General features: G+C 42.4%; 1 protein-coding gene across 1 annotated transcript in view; it reads left to right on the top strand.

Annotated features, from left to right (window-relative positions):
- The window catches only part of LOC141048323 (guanine nucleotide-binding protein G(q) subunit alpha), a 131245-nt gene that overhangs the window by 61829 nt on the left and 52379 nt on the right, over positions 1 to 17037 (top strand). Inside the window, exon 2 of the mRNA XM_073543805.1 lies at positions 3191 to 3375. Within this exon, the coding sequence (XP_073399906.1) occupies positions 3191 to 3375 (185 nt within the window). The remainder of the gene's footprint in view (positions 1 to 3190; positions 3376 to 17037) is intronic.

Raw genomic sequence — 17037 nt, 5'->3', positions numbered from 1 at the left:
TTTTAGTAGGGAATCACTCATTACAACATCATATGGCAGAGAGTTCCATAGTCTCACTGCTCTTACAGTAAAGAATCCGCGTCTGTGAGTATGCTTAAACCTTCTTTCCTCCAGACGTAGAGGATGCCCCCTTGTCCCTGTCACAGGTCTAAGAGTAAAAAGATCATTAGGAAGGTCTTTGTATTGTCCCCGCATATATTTATACATTGTAATAAGATCACCCCTAAGCCTTCGATTCTCCAAACTAAATAACCCCAAGTGTAATAACCTGTCTTGGTATTGCAGACCCCCTAGTTCCCTAATAACCTTGGTCGCTCTTCTCTGCACCCGCTCCAGTTCAGCTATGTCTTTCTTATACACCGGAGACCAGAACTGTACACAGTATTCTAAGTGTGGTCACAATAGAGGTAAAATTATGTTCTCCTCATGAGCATCTATGCCTCTTTTAATGCATCCCATTATTTTATTTGCCTTTGCAGCAGCTACCTGACACTGGCCGCTAAATGTGAGTTTGTCGTCCACCCATACACCCAGGTCTTTTTCAGTGACAGTTTTGCCCAGTGTTTTACATTTAAGCACATAATTGTACATCTTGTTCGTTCTACCCAAGTGCATGACCTTACATTTATCCCCATTAAAGCTCATTTGCCATTTATCAGCCCAAGCTTCTAGTTTACATAAATCCTCCTGTATTATAAAATTGTCCTCCTCTATATTGATTACCCTGCAGTAGGGTGTTTCCATTAACCATTCATTTCTCTTGGCACTCTTATATGTCCCCTTTATCAAGTTCCGTTTCCACAGGCACAGGAATCATGCGAACTGAACAACGGATCCAACGCAGTCACTATCCATAGCAACTAAACTGACAACTGACCACAGTCCTCTCCTCAGTGGGGTTGTCAGGAATCACATGTTTAGCAACTGTTCTGAGGCCATTTTGAGATCATATTGTTGATCTTCGTGTTGCGTATGTTGGGGGAAGACGTTCAGGGTACACACTAAATGTGAGAATTCCATTAGCCCAATCAAGACGAAAAGCATGTGGGTACACCACAAAATGATGTGGTATACAGTAGCAGACTATCCACTAGATGGTGAACAATCGGTGATTATGAAAGCTTGTCTCCATCTTCCTCTGTAGTGCACCAGCTTATGCCTTCTTCTATGTGTGTTGTAAGATAATCTACTCTCTCGGTTAATGTTTGAGGTAGGCACGAGAAGCGGTTTCAGTAAAACGTCCAGGCTGGTTTATTAGAAACGTCATAAACCACTCAGGATAACAAAACAAAAGCCGTTTATTTCCTGTTCAAGGGGAAAACCTAAATTAATTAGTCCGTACAGTAGTGCGGGGTGCCCTGTTCGGGTTACTGTCCAGCACTTTAGTCTTTATCAAAGACAATCAACACTGGAGGTCTGCACACCTCCACACACAGACACTGAATGAGACAACTGGTCTCCTTTTAATCTGCGTACCATGCCCTGGGATGGGGGAATATGTGAGTAGCCAGTCCCACCCATCTCTTACTGCTTGTAGACCTGGCCCTGGATATGCCCAAATAATTTTCTCAACACTACCTGCTGGAGCCTGCTTTCCTGGGCTTACATCACCGAGGCAGTCAGCCTCGATGACGCATATCTCCCCTCGAGGACCTGTCCAACGGCCGTTTTATAGAGTGTACATAACCTTACATGCATATATTTAGTTTCAGAAGTCAAAATCCACAGTCTTGGTCTCAACTAGTTGTTTTTTTTAACTGTGTGTAAAGAAAAAAAATGCAGAAATTATGTATTTTTTTAGTGTTGGGCTGTGTTGGTACTAGTGTTTGAAAGTTCTGTCTAATGCCATTAGTTCTAGAATCAATTATTGGGCTAAATGCGCCACGATGTTTGACGAAAAGACTGAAGCCCAACAGGCTGCAATTTCTTAGGCGCCATTGGAATCTGCTGTGAAAATGATCCCCCACTGTGGCTTCTGTTCAGGGGATACAAAGTTATGGTCTATATCTTTCTATTCCTACAAGTAGTATATTGTATACCTACATTAGACTTATCCTTCGCTTGGTACAAATGTACAGGTCTGTGTGCTTTATTCAGTTATGGTACCTCCATTTCCCAATTAGATTAGGACTTTTGGAGACATCACTGTCACATGTCCATGATTTTACCAAAAGTTCTTAAGCAGTCTTAGCCTCAGAATAGAAATGCTCGGGGCCCTTAAAGGAGTGGTGGCCCAGAGCAATTGACCAGTTTACCCCCTGACCCTCATTGTAGCTAGGGCTTATATTTCAAGTATGCTCCTAAAATTCTGTGTTACCCCCTGACTCTGATTGTAGCTAGGGTTTATATTTCAAGTATGCTCCTAAAATTCTGTGTTACCCCCTGACTCTGATTGTAGCTAGGGTTTATATTTCAAGTATGCTCCTAAAATTCTGTAACCTCATGCTAGGGCTTATATTTGGGGCAGGTCTTATTTTTGGAGAAGCACAGTAGTAATATAAACTGGATTTGCTGGGGAATAGAAAGATAGAAGGGATTGGCGGGGGCCAGAGGTGTCGTGAAGGGAGAGGTGGATTATTCGGGCATCATAGTTAAGTACTGGAGAGGTGTTAGATGTTTGAGAGGCCACAGAGAAGGATATTTTAGTAGTCGAGGCAAAATATATTTTTTTAATATATAAACCAAAGGCCAATGTATCTCACTGTTTGCCTAAGCTGTGACATCCAATAGAGTGCCCTATATAAAGTCTGACAGAAGTCTTACACGTGACGAAATTATGAATTACTGAACAGTAGCACCATTGCTGTGTTCCATACAAAGTTGGGTTGAGCATGACCGATGGAAAGCTCACCGGGGTTGTAGTAAATTAGGGTGTCTGTGTGTGTGTGTGTGTGTGTGTGTGTGTGTGTGTGTGTGTGTGTGTGTGTGTGTGCGTGTGTGTGTGTGGACAAGATATGGACTACACTGTTTGACAAGGCAGCTGGCTCTATTTGTCAGAGATGAGGGGCAGATTCTGCACTTGGATAGGGCTACCGATAATTCTCAGCATGTCAAAATTCAAGCTCGTGGCTTTTGTGGCTGTTCCCACATGCCCATTATTATGGGTGGCATCAACTCATACTTGTTTATGTATTGGGTCATTTCAGGTTTGTGTCTCTTCGACTGATTTAGGAATTTCTTTGTCTTTTAGGCACTGGGGAAAGTGGTAAAAGCACATTCATCAAGCAGATGAGGATAATCCATGGGTCTGGCTACTCTGACGAAGATAAGAGGGGCTTCACGAAGCTTGTATACCAGAATATTTTCACTGCAATGCAAGCTATGATTCGTGCAATGGAGACCCTAAAAATTCCGTACAAGTATGAGCACAACAAGGTAAGTGTGACTGTTGTCGCTTGGTGAACTGGAGAGGTGGCAATTTAAGGATGTAAACTCCACTATGAGAAGAGTGGCTGCACTCAAATTCTTATTTTTTGACATACAGTGATGCAGGTCCATCTTGTAGACCTCACCCTACGCTCTCCTTATTTCAGTGTTACCAGTAACTCACAACATCACATGGACTGGGGAGCCGATACTATATCTACCAGCTGGCTGGGACTGCAGTGCTGAGATGTGATTATTCTCCTAAATAAGCTAAGGGATTATAGGCCTAATGCCTGGGTGGCTGAGCGGTCATATATTATACAGTCTCATTCTCACTCGTAAAAATGATGGAAAATGCAAATAAAATCTTCAAGCCAAAATCTTAAATTCACGCAGATCTACATGTGCTGTACGTCTCTAACACATGCAGGTGTTTTTGGCGGCATTGTTGCAACCAAATCCGCAGAGTTAAAGTACACAACGCGCGCATCCACCTGATTCCGATGATCTATGTAGCAGTCCAGCATGACTTTCCACGTTCTAGCATAGACGTTCAATGGATCAATATACTGCTCTGTGCGTGTCCGCATGCTGGATCTGCCAAGATGCGCTGTTCTGTACAGGCTTTAAAGTGATGGGAGCTTGGACTCAGATGTGGAAATGGATCTTCAGATTCCAGCCTATACATTATACTACAGTACACAGCACATATAGAAAGACGTAGGAGCCCTTCATTTTGGCTGTCGCTTCACTACTTTACACCCTATTTCAGTGGCACAATTTCACACACTACATTGTGGTCACACCAGTCTGCTTATAATATTTGAAAGTAAGAACACTGTTAATTTATACTGGTTAGATATATTTGATTACTGTAATGCAGCCTTTTATCCCATAGGTTCCAACAATAAGCACCTATTTTTTTCCCCTTTGTTCATTTTACATGAGAAATGTAAATGATGTTTTAGATTTTTCTGTCTCTCTCTCACTTTTTTTCCATTTTAGAAGAAAATGTTTTTACTCTTGTCTATGATTATGTGTTTATATTGAACTAGAAGGAAATGTTCATTATCTCTATAGTGACAGACGTGGTGACCAATTGGCCTGTTTCCTGCAAGAGATAAATTGTAACATTTGAGCACTCTTCTTCCTGCTTAGCTTTACATTTTGGGTACTTTTTTATTTTTTTAAATTTGAAGTGCTAATTCCAGTCTTTAAAATGCTGTATATGTTTTCCACATCTAGTTAACTCACTCCCAATGCTATGTGCTGGTCGGATCCCATGTCTAGTTCTTACTTGGGAGCTGAGCCCCCCCACTTTATGCTTTGCAGAAGTATCTACATAGTCAGCATCATCCTCTAAAAGCAACTAGTACAGAGGAGCGCCATTAAATCCAGTGACAATTTCTGGCATTGGGAGTGTTAAGTCTAGGCGGTTAGCCATTCCATGCACCTGTCGCCTCCCCCCATCTTCGTGACATGATTTAATGGGTTGTCATTGCAACCGTAGGCCCGCATAAGATCCCTATGCTTGCCATGACTGTTCTCCAGTGAAGACCAAACTACGACCTAGCCCAATACGGGAGAAAAAGTAACAATAAATATATTTAAAAAAGAAAAGTTTCTTACAAATTTGTAAATTTTTTTTTTTTTTTTATCACTCTATTAAAATGAGCGAATAAACTTACCATATATACTCATGTGTAAGCTGAGATTTTCAGCCCATTCTTTGGGGCTAAAAGTCCCCCTCTCGGCTTATACGTGAGTCATATACTGGGGTCGGCGGGGCAGTGGGGGGTTTCAGAGACCATATAACCCCCCCCCCCTTCCTGGCACGGTCTCTGCAGCCCCCCTGCTTCCCCCATGATCTCAGTGTCCCAGCTGTTCCTGCATTCAGCGGTCACATGGTACCAGTTAAACTCATGAATATGCGCATATTTAATGAGCGGCTGCCGTACCACTTGACCGCTGAATGCAGGAACAGCCTGGGACACCAGCCCCTGCTTCCAGCATGATGTCGAAGAGACCGGGCGCCAGGAGGGGGCTGGTGAATATGACGGGGGAGCAGAGCAACACAGTTCCATTGCTGCCTCCGGGTCCTCTGGCTGTGACATTCAGCGGAGGACACGATGACGTAGTCAGTGCGCACCCTCTGCTAACGTCCCTGCACAGGACCCGGGAAACAGCCATGGAACCGAGAACGGTAACTATAGCCAGTGCCGGGGGCCTGAGCCAGCGGCTACACCGGCACCTGGCCCCCAGCGACAGAGAGATGAGTATGTCTTTTAATTTTATTTTTTTTTATAGCAGCAGCATATGGGGGGGGTATTTTATGTATGGAGCATCTACTTGGGCCACCATTAACCCTTGTGCAGCAATATATGAAGGGTATTTATGTATGGAGCATCTACTTGGGCCACCATTAACTCTTGTGCAGCATAGGGGGGGTATTTATGTATGGAGCATCTACTTTGGCCACCATTAACCCTTGTGCAGCATATGGGGGGTATTTATGTATGGAGCATCTACTTGGGACACCATTAACCCCTTCATGACCAAGCCTACTTTGACCTTAATGACTAGGCCATTTTTTGCAATTCTGACCACTGTCCCTTTATGAGGTAATAACTCAGGAACGCTTCAACGGATCTTAGCGATTCTGAGATTGTTTTTTCGTGACATATTGGGCTTCATGTTAGTGGTAAATATAGGTCGATAATTTTTGCGTTTATTTGTGAAAAAATCAGAAATTTGGCGAAAATTTGGAAAATTTTGCAATTTTCAAATTTTGAATTTTTATTCTGTTAAACCAGAGTTATGTGACACAAAATAGTTACTAAATAACATTTCCCACATGTCTACTTTACATCAGCACAATTTTGGGAACAAAATATTTTTGTTAGGAAGATATAAGGGTTAAAAGTTGACCAGCGATTTCTCATTTTTACAACAAAATTTACAAAACCATTTTTTTAGGGACCACCTCACATTTGAAGTCACTTTGAGGGGTCTATATGGCAGAAAATACCCAAAAGTGACACCATTCTAAACTGCACCCCTCAAGCTACTCAAAACTACATTCAAGAAGATTATTAACTCTTCAGGTGTTTCACAGGAACTAAAGTAACGTGGAAAGAAAAAATGAACATTTTAATTTTTCCAACAAAAATTTTCTTTTGGCATCAATTTTTTCATTTTCACATGGGCAACAGGATAAAATGGATCCTAAAATTTGTTGGGCAATTTCTCCTGAGTACACCAATACCTCATATGTGGTCATAAACCACTGTTTGGGCGCACAGAAGGAGCGCCATTTGACTTTTTGAATGGAAAATATGCTGGAATATTTAGTGGTTGCCATGTCACATTTGGAGAGCCCCTGTGTGCCTAAACATTGGAGCTCCTCCACAAGTGACCCCATTTTGGAAACTAGACCCCCCAAGGAACTTATCTAGATGCATAATCATCACTTTGAACCCCCAGGAGCTTCACAAATTGATCTGTAAAAAAAAAAAAGTACTTTTTTTTCACTAAAATTTTTCTTTTAGCCTCAGTTTTTTCATTTTCACATGGGCAACAGGATAAAATGGATCCTAAAATTTGTTGGGCAATTTCTCCTGAGTACACCGATACCTCATATGTGGTCATAAACCACTGTTTGGGCGTACGGCAGGGTCGGGAACGGAAGGAGCACCATTTGACTTTTTGAATGGAAAATTAACTCCAATCGTTATCGGACACCATGTCGCGTTTGGAGAGCCCCTGTGCACCTAAACATTGGAGCTCCCCCACAAGTGACCCCATTTTGTTAACTAGACCCCTTATGGAACTTATCTAGATGTGTAGTGAGCACTTTGAACCCCAAGTGCTTCACAAAAGTTTATAACACAGAGCAGTGAAAATAAAAAATAATTTTTTTCCTCAAAAATGATTTTTTAGCACGCTATTTTTAATTTTCACAAGGGTACCAGGATAAATTGGACCCCAAAATTTGTTGTTCAGTTTGTCCTGAGTACGCTGGTACCCCATATATGGGGGGAACCACTGTTTGGGCACGCGTCGGGGCTCGGAATGGAAGTAGTGACGTTTTGAAATGCAGATTTTGATGGATTGGTCTGCCGTCGTCGTTACGTTTGCAGAGCCCCTGATGTGCCTAAACAATAGAAACCCCCCACAAGTGACCCCATTTTGGAAACTAGACCCCCCCCAAAGAACTTATCTAGATGCCTGGTGAGCACTTTGAACCCCCAAGTGCTTCACAGAAGTTTTTAACGCAGAGATGTGAAAATAAAAAAAATTTCCACAAAAATATTTTAGCCCCCAATTTTTTTTCCCAAGGGTACCAGGAGAAATTAGACCCCCAAAGTTGTGCAATTTTTCCTGAGTACGCTGAAACTCCATATGTTGGGGTAAACAACTGTTTGGGCACACGTCGGGGCTTGGAAGGGAGGGAGCACCGTTTGACTTTTTGAACGCAAAATTGGCTGGAATCAATGGTTGCACCATGTCGCGTTTGGAGACCCCCTTGATGTGCCTAAACAGTGGAAACCCCTCAATTCTAACTTCAACCCTAGCCCTAACCCCAACACATCCCTAACCCCAACACACCCCGAACCTTAATTCCAACCCTAACCACAACCCTAAAGCTAATTTCAACCCTAACCCTAGTTCCAACCCTAACCCTAGTTCCAACCCTAACCCTAGTTCCAACCCTAACCCTAGTTCCAACCCTAACCCTAATGGAAAAATAAAAATAATTTCTTTATTTTATTAGTTGTTCCTGCCTATTGGGGTGATAAACGGGGGGTTTATTTACTTTTCATTCTATTTTGATCACTGAGAGTTTATTGCAGTGATCAAAATGAATGAAAGAAAATCGCAGCCGGCGGGCGCACTGCGCATGCGCCCGCCATTTTCCAATATGGCGGCGCCCATGGCTCGGGACACCGGGAGCCACAGCGGCACTCAGTGAGTACCGGGGGGAGGGAGGGGGGGCGATGGGAAGGCGGGGGGGGCAGATGACAGCGACGGCACATCGCCACTGTCAATCAGTGGCCAGATCGCCCCCATTAACCGTGGTGAAGTACAAAACCCCCTGTATCTGCGGGTCGGGTGACCTTTCAGTGACCTAGGTCACCCGACCCGCAGGGGGGCTTTAAAGTCATGACGCCATATAGGCGTCACTGGTCAGATTGGTACCAGTTTTCATGACGCCTATGTGGCGTCATTGGTCGTGAAGGGGTTAACCCTTGTGCAGCAATATATGGGGGGTATTTATGTATGGGGCATCTACTTGGGACACCATTAACACTTGTGCAGCATATGGGGGGTATTTACGTATGGAGCATCTACTTGGGACACCATTAACCCTTGTGCAGAAATATATGGGGGTATTTATCCTTGGAGCATCTTGTTGGGCCACCATTAACCCTTTTGCAGCATTTTATGGGGGTATTTATCTATGGAGCATCTTTTTGGACCACCATTAACCCTTGTGCAGCACCACCCTCGGCTTATACATGAGTCAATAAGTTTTCCCGGCTTTTTGTGGCAAAATTAGGGGGGTCGGCTTATACACGAGTATGTACGGTGTTTGGTATAACTGTGTCTATAAGAGTCCAATCCATCAAAATCCCAAATTAATTAACCTGTACGGTAAAAGACATATAGAGGAATAAAAACAAATAAAATAATGTAATTATCATATACTATGATAAAGCTTTTCTCCTTTTTTAGAATCTGTTAGCGGTACAATGTGTTGTAATCTTATTTCATCAAGGATGTTGTGTAACAAAAAGATCTATTCAGTTAGTCATATGAGCGCATGGATGAACAATGTTTTCTACTGTAACACTGATTTACTGAAATGAATTGACTTTTATTTTGTTATCCTCATAATTATAATTCAATAATACACCAAAAGCATTATTTATTTGGTGGAGACACATAATTATCTTTAAAGATGGCACCAAATTGCAGCATAAAGAAAAAGTGGTTTTCTAATTAAAGGAACCTGATAGTTTATACAAGGCAGCATGGATCAGACATTGGCTGTGATCTCAGCCCTGTATGTTTTGACCATGAAACGTTGCGGTTTTTCAAAGAATGACACACTTTACCAGAGGGTGCGGACTGAGCATTACGGGAGACTAGTCTGACAAGCAGGTTCCCATTGCCTTTTCCCTTTCCTGCTGCCGTGCAGTGACAGGTCTCTCCCTGTGTGTGCGTTTCCAAAGACCTGTCAATCTAGGGCAGTGGATGAGGAGAAGCAATCAGGGAGCCGAAAAGTCTCCAGCCGCTTATAAAGTATATTTTTCACTGTAATGCCACCACGTTTCCGAATCAAACATGCCTGGCTGAGCTCATACAGCCATTGTCTGGTACAGGCTGTCATGCATGCTGATATTTTATTATTTTTTTTGCAGCCCATATCATTTGTCCGTGTTTAAAAACCTTTATTTAAACTACCACATTGACTGGCATTGATCTGTTTGGAATATGGAGAGCACTCAGACATCTACACATGTGGTCAAAATTGTTGGTACCCCTCGTTTAATGACAGGAAAACACACAATGGGCACATAAATAACTTGAATCTGAAGTAATAATAAATAAAAAATCTATGAAAATGAACAAATGAAAGTCAGACATTGCTTTTCAACCATGCTTCCACAGAATTTCTTAAAAATAAAACTCATGAGATGGGCTTGGACAGAAATGTTGGTATGCCTGAAAATAATGTGACAAAAGGGACATGTTAAATCAGTGTGTCCACTAATTAGCATCACAGGTGTCTACAATCTTGGAATCAGTGAGTGGGCCTGTGTAAAGGGCAACATATACTCACTGTGCTGTTTGGTGACATGGTGTGTATCACACTCAACATGACCAGAGGAAGCGAAGGAAAGAGATAAGAAAGAAAATTATAGACAAACATGTTAAAGGTAAACGTTATAAGACCGTCTCCAAGCAGCTTGATGTTCCTGTGACTACATTTGCACATATTTTTCAGAAATGAAAGCTCCATGTGACTGTAGCCAACCTCCCTGGACGTGGCCGCAGGAGGAAAATTGATGACAATTCAAAGAGATGGATAATATGAATGGTAACAAAAGAGCCCACAAGGAACATCAGTGTCAGATTGCACCATCCATCGTTGTATGAGCTAAAGTAGACCATGGGAGACGACCAAGGAGGACACCATTGTTGAAAAAAATCATAAAGCCAGGCTGATACAGGAAAGATGTATATCTTTGTACCGTGTTAGCCAGTGGATAGAAAAATATTCAGGATTGAGAGTCCTCAGTGGTTGATACCTTTTAATGGCTAACTGAAAAGATGGTAATACATTGCAAGCTTTCGAGACTACTCAGGTCTCTTCATCAGGCTACACTAATACAAAATCTGAAGTCACTACATGTTGACAAGCCACAGCTTCTGGTAGAATTTCCTATGGACAGATGAGACAAAAATGGAACTTTCTGGCAAGGCACATCAGCTCTATGTTCACAGATAGGAAAATGAAGCATATCAAGAAAAGAACACTGCTTTGTTGCATTTGGCACAGGGTGTCTAGAATCTGTGCATGGTACAATGAAATCTCAAGACTATCAAGGGATTCTACAGAGAAATGCGCTGCCCAGTGTCAAAGCTTGGTTTCAGTCTCAGGTCATAGGTCTTGTTGCAACAGTATAATCACCCAAAACACACAGCTTAAAACATCCAAGAATGGCTAAGAGGAAAACATTGGACTATCCTGAAGTGGCCGTCTATGAGCCCTGACCTAAATCCTATTGAGCATCTCTGGAAAGAGCTGAAACATGCCATCTGGAGAAGGCAGCCTTCAAACATGAGACAACTGGAGCAGTTTGCTCTTGAGGAGTGGGCCAAAATACCTGTCCAGAGGTACCGAAGTCTCATTGACAGTAACCGGAATCGTTTAATAGCAGTGATTGCCTCAAAGGGTTGTGCAACAAAATATTAAGTTAAGGATACCATCATTTCTGTCCAGGCCTATTTCATGAGTTTTATTTTTATTTAAAATTCTGTGGAAGAATGATTGAAAAGCAATGTCTGACTTTCATTTGGTCATTTTCATAGATTTTTTATTTATTACTTCTGTCAGATTCAAGTTATTTCTGTGACCGTTGTGGCGCTTTCTGTCATTAAACGAGGTGTAGCAACAATTTTGACCGTGTGTGTGTGTGTGTGTATATATATATATATATGTGTGTATATATACTATATATATAGCTAATTTTTTTATTATATATATATATATATATATATATATATATATATATATATATATATATATATATATATATATATATATATATAATAAAAAAATTAGCTGAAGAGCCCGGCGCTGCCCGGGCATAGTAACTAACTGTGGTTAGTTATAGCAAATTATAATTATCCTCCATCCCATAGTCCTGTGCCCATATACTCATCATACATATCCTCCATCCCATAGTCCTGTGCCCATATACTCATCATACATATCCTCCATCCCATAGTCCTGTGCCCATATACTCATCATACATATCCTCCATCCCATAGTCGAGTGCCCATATACCCATCACACATCCTCCATCCCATAGTCCCATGCCCATATACCCATCACACATCCTCCATCCCATAGTCCCATGCCCATATACCGATCATACATATCCGCCATCCCATAGGCCCGTGCCCATATACCCATTATACATATCCTCCATCCCATAGTCCCATGCCCATTTACCCATCATACATTTCCTCCATCCCATAGTCCCATGCCCATTTACCCATCATACATTTCCTCCATCCCATAGTCCCATACCCATATACTCATCATACATATTCGCCATCCCATAGTCGAGTGCCCATATACCCCTCAAAGATCCTTCCTCTCATAGTCCCATGCCCATATACCCATCATACATATCCTCCATCCCATAGTCCCGTGCCCATATACCCATCATACATATCCGCCATCTCATAGTCCCGTGCCCATATACCCGTCATACATATCCTCCATCCCATAGTCCAGTGCCCATATACCCATCACACATCCTCCATTCCATAGTCAGCCATTATGACATCATAATGAGCGGCGGCAGGGCTTGCAACCTTTGATGACATCAGCGTCGCCATGGCAACCATTGTGACATCATGAGGGGCGGGGCTTGATACGCACACACTGCTTCCACAGTATGCAAATAAGGGCATTATGACATCACAATGAGGGGCGGGGCTTGACACGCACACACTTTTTCCCCCAGTATGTAGATAGGGGCAAAATTGTTTGGTGAATTGGAACGCGCTGGGTTAAAATTTCGCCTCACAACATAGCTTAGGACGCTCTCGGGGTCCAGACGTGTGACTGTGCCAAATTTTGTGGCTGTAGTTGCGACGGTGCGGATGCCTATCCCGGACATACACACACATACACACTTTGGGCTTTATATATTAGATATATAAAAATATGTATCAGCCACGTCCACTCCACATAGCAACCAATTACTAAGCACCTTTTATTTCACAAGAGCTGTTTAAAAGATGAAAGCTGAGCTTTGATTGGTAGCTATGAGCAACAGTTTTCCTTGTAGAGAGTTGTGGTAACTGAGGCCTATTATTATCATTTCTATGGTGTTATCGTCCTTCTGTAGAGCTGGAAATAACACAAGTTATTACCCTGCTGACACAGACCACCCTCTGACACAGACTGCAGGGGTAGACCAAAAATCCAAATATTCCAGCACATCTTCTACCTTAAAATAGAAATTTTATTGAGAAATCTTCATAAAAATCCAAAAGCGGGATACAGGTTTAAAAACCATGGTGAAGACAGGCATTTACGCATTTATGAGTAAGACTCTGTCGAGTCGAAACGCGTAAATGCCTGTCTTCACCATGGTTTTTTAACCTGTATCCCGCTTTTGGATTTTTATGAAGATTTCTCAATAAAATTTCTATTTTAAGGTAGAAGATGTGCAAGAATATTTGGATTTTTGTACTTACAGTGGGGAAAAAAAGTATTTAGTCAGTCAGCAATAGTGCAAGTTCCACCACTTAAAAAGATGAGAGGCGTCTGTAATTTACATCATAGGTAGACCTCAACTATGGGAGACAAACTGAGAAAAAAAAATACAGAAAATCACATTGTCTGTTTTTTTTTTTTTTCATTTTATTTGCATATTATGGTGGAAAATAAGTATTTGGTCAGAAACAAGCAATCAAGATTTCTGGCTCTCACAGACCTGTAACTTCTTCTTTAAGAGTCTCCTCTTTCCTCCACTCATTACCTGTAGTAATGGCACTTGTTTAAACTTGTTATCAGTATAAAAAGACACCTGTGCACACCCTCAAACAGTCTGACTCCAAAGTCCACTATGGTGAAGACCAAAGAGCTGTCAAAGGACACCAGAAACAAAATTGTAGCCCTGCACCAGGCTGGGAAGACTGAATCTGCAATAGCCAACCAGCTTGGAGTCAAGAAATCAACTGTGGGAGCAATAATTAGAAAATGGAAGACATACAAGACCACTGATAATCTCCCTCGATCTGGTGCTCCACGCAAAATCCCACCCCGTGGGGTCAGAATGATCACAAGAACGGTGAGCAAAAATCCCAGAACCACGCGGGGGGACCTAGTGAATGAACTGCAGAGAACTGGGACCAATGTAACAAGGCCTACCATAAGTAACACACTACGCCACCATGGACTCAGATCCTGCAGTGCCAGGCGTGTCCCACTGCTTAAGCCTGTACGTGTCCGGGCCCGTCTGAAGTTTGCTAGAGAGCATTTGGATGATCCAGAGGAGTTTTGGGAGAATGTCCTATGGTCTGATGAAACCAAACTGGAACTGTTTGGTAGAAACACAACTTGTCGTGTTTGGAGGAAAAAGAATACTGAGTTGCATCCATCAAACACCATACCTACTGTAAAGCATGGTGGTGGAAACATCATGCTTTGGGGCTGTTTCTCTGCAAAGGGGCCAGGACGACTGATCCGGGTACATGAAAGAATGAATGGGGCCATGTATCGTGAGATTTTGAGTGCAAACCTCCTTCCATCAGCAAGGGCATTGAAGATGAAACGTGGCTGGGTCTTTCAACATGACAATGATCCAAAGCACACCTCCAGGGCAACGAAGGAATGGCTTCGTAAGAAGCATTTCAAGGTCCTGGAGTGGCCTAGCCAGTCTCCAGATCTCAACCCTATAGAAAACCTTTGGAGGGAGTTGAAAGTCCGTGTTGCCAAGCGAAAAGCCAAAAACATCACTGCTCTAGAGGAGATCTGCATGGAGGAATGGGCCAACATACCAACAACAGTGTGTGGCAACCTTGTGAAGACTTACAGAAAACGTTTGACCTCTGTCATTGCCAACAAAGGATATATCACAAAGTATTGAGATGAAATTTTGTTTCTGACCAAATACTTATTTTCCACAATAATATGCAAATAAAATGAAAAAAAAAAACAGACAATGTGATTTTCTGGATTTTTTTTTTTCTCAGTTTGTCTCCCATAGTTGAGGTCTACCTATGATGTAAATTACAGACGCCTCTCATCTTTTTAAGTGGTGGAACTTGCACTATTGCTGACTGACTAAATACTTTTTTTCCCACTGTATGCCAGCTTCTGACATTTCTTAGCACCTTCATCAAAGAACTGCCTCCAACATGACAAATAAAAAAGGTGAGCTGAATATATTTGTTTTTGCAGGGGTAGCCCAGTATTACACAGGATAGGATTAGATACACTGTTCAGCAGACAGTAATATACAGGACAAGATTAGATACACGGTTCAGCAGACTGTATCACACAGGATAGGATTAGATACACAGCTCAGCAACAGGATGTGCCAAAGGGGAGGATATTTTCGGCTCTTCAACTAGTTTAATATATTTGTCTGAACGAGCCCTAAAGGGGTTGTCCACACTACGTTTAAATTTTTCTCAATGAGGCCAGGCTGTTTAAAACAAGTAAACTAAACCTGCAACTGTGACCTAAAGTTCTGACTAAAAGATCTAAAATCACTGAATTACAATTATAACCATTTCATAAGTTTATAAGCTTTTTTGAACGTTGACCGCAGGCTCTCAATAGAATTGAGTTCTGGGTAGTTTCTTGGCCATGGGCCAAAATTGACCCTTTTTTGCCGAGCCACTTAATCACATTTGCTTTGTGACATGGTCTTCATCATGCTGGAAAAGCTTTATTCATTACCTCACTGCTCCTGGATCGTTGTGAGAAGTTGTCCTTGAAGGATGACTACATACTGTTCTTTATTTATGACAGTGTTCTTAAGTAAAATTATGAATAAGCCAACTCATGAATGGTCTCTGGATGCTTTACTGTTGGCATGACGCAGGACTCATGGTAGTGCTCACCTTTTCTTTTCCAGGCAATCATTATTCCAGTTGATACTAACAATTTGATGGGGTTTTTTTCAGGGAAATTAACTTTATGCCTATTCTACCTGCAGAATATCAGTTGGTCGGTCTGTCCTTGATGTTTGACACGAGGAATGATTCTCCAGTTTTCTGCAATTCATCTGATCACAACTTATAAAAATATGTAGAGTTTATGCAAATTGTCACTATGAAAACTGAAGCAGCAAATTTTGTGAAAACCAAAATTTGTATTGGTCTCAAAACTTTTGGCCACGACTATATATCCCTATTGGAACACCATTTCTGCTATTTTTCTACAATGTTTCTTCTGTCTTAGGCCGGTTTCACACGTCCAGATAACCGGTACCGGAAATGTCCGTGTGTGTAATACTTGCGGCACATGTATTGCATCCGTGAGCCGCATCAGTACCACATGCACGGTCACCAGGGAAGTAGCGGAACAGTAAGTGCTGTTACCCAGAGCTGGGTGCTGTAGACGCCGCTCATCATTCTCCCCTGCTCTGCCGGCAATTCCCCCCCCCCCCCCCCCCCATTTTCCACAACCAGCCTTGGTTGGTTGATGTGCCTTTTCTGTGCGGCTGCAGGCTGCTATTTTTAGGCTGGGGGGGTTTATCCATGGCCCCATACCAGCCCCCAGCAGTCTGCTTTAGCAAGGCTGGTTGTCAAAAATGGGGGTTGTTACAGAACCACTCAGCACCCAGAATATGTTGTGCAGTTATATGTGTATATATAATAGGTTCCATGTGAGATGCATGTCCCTAATGTATCAGCAGTGTCCGCCCTCCCCCCACCTTTGTAATTCCCACAGTAAACATCCGCAGGCTCCGGCCACCTGCGGCTTTTGTAATGCATGTCTGGCCTGTCGCTTGTCTATTGGCCTTCCCTCTGTATCTGTGTGATATATTCTGTGTCCTGTGAGTAAAGTGTTGTCAGACTGGAAATACATGGAGAAGCAGTGATCGTTTATATGCGCCCATGCACTCAGAGGAATTCCAGCCAGCGTCATTCATTCAGACTCCAGCCAACGCAGAGCGGACCTCTGAAAACACGGGGTGGTACTGAAAGAGGTACCCCAGCTTGGAAGACCCCGTTACAGGGGTGACCCCACACCGTGTTTTTTTGTTTAATTTTAAAAAACAGCATGGGTACCCCTCTATTCTTGATAACCAGCCTTGCTGAAGCTGATTGCTGAGGGTTGCAGCCTTCAGCTGTGAGTATTTCCGGGCTGGTTATAGAAAATACAGGGGAATCCACGCTAAATTTTTA

This window comes from Dendrobates tinctorius, unplaced genomic scaffold, assembly GCF_039654945.1.
Source record: "Dendrobates tinctorius isolate UK_male_01 unplaced genomic scaffold, ASM3965494v1 ptg000134l, whole genome shotgun sequence".
NCBI classification, from domain to species: Eukaryota; Metazoa; Chordata; class Amphibia; order Anura; family Dendrobatidae; genus Dendrobates; species Dendrobates tinctorius.
Note: the sequence above shows the minus strand (reverse complement) of the source record. Positions and strands in the feature narration are given on the sequence as shown.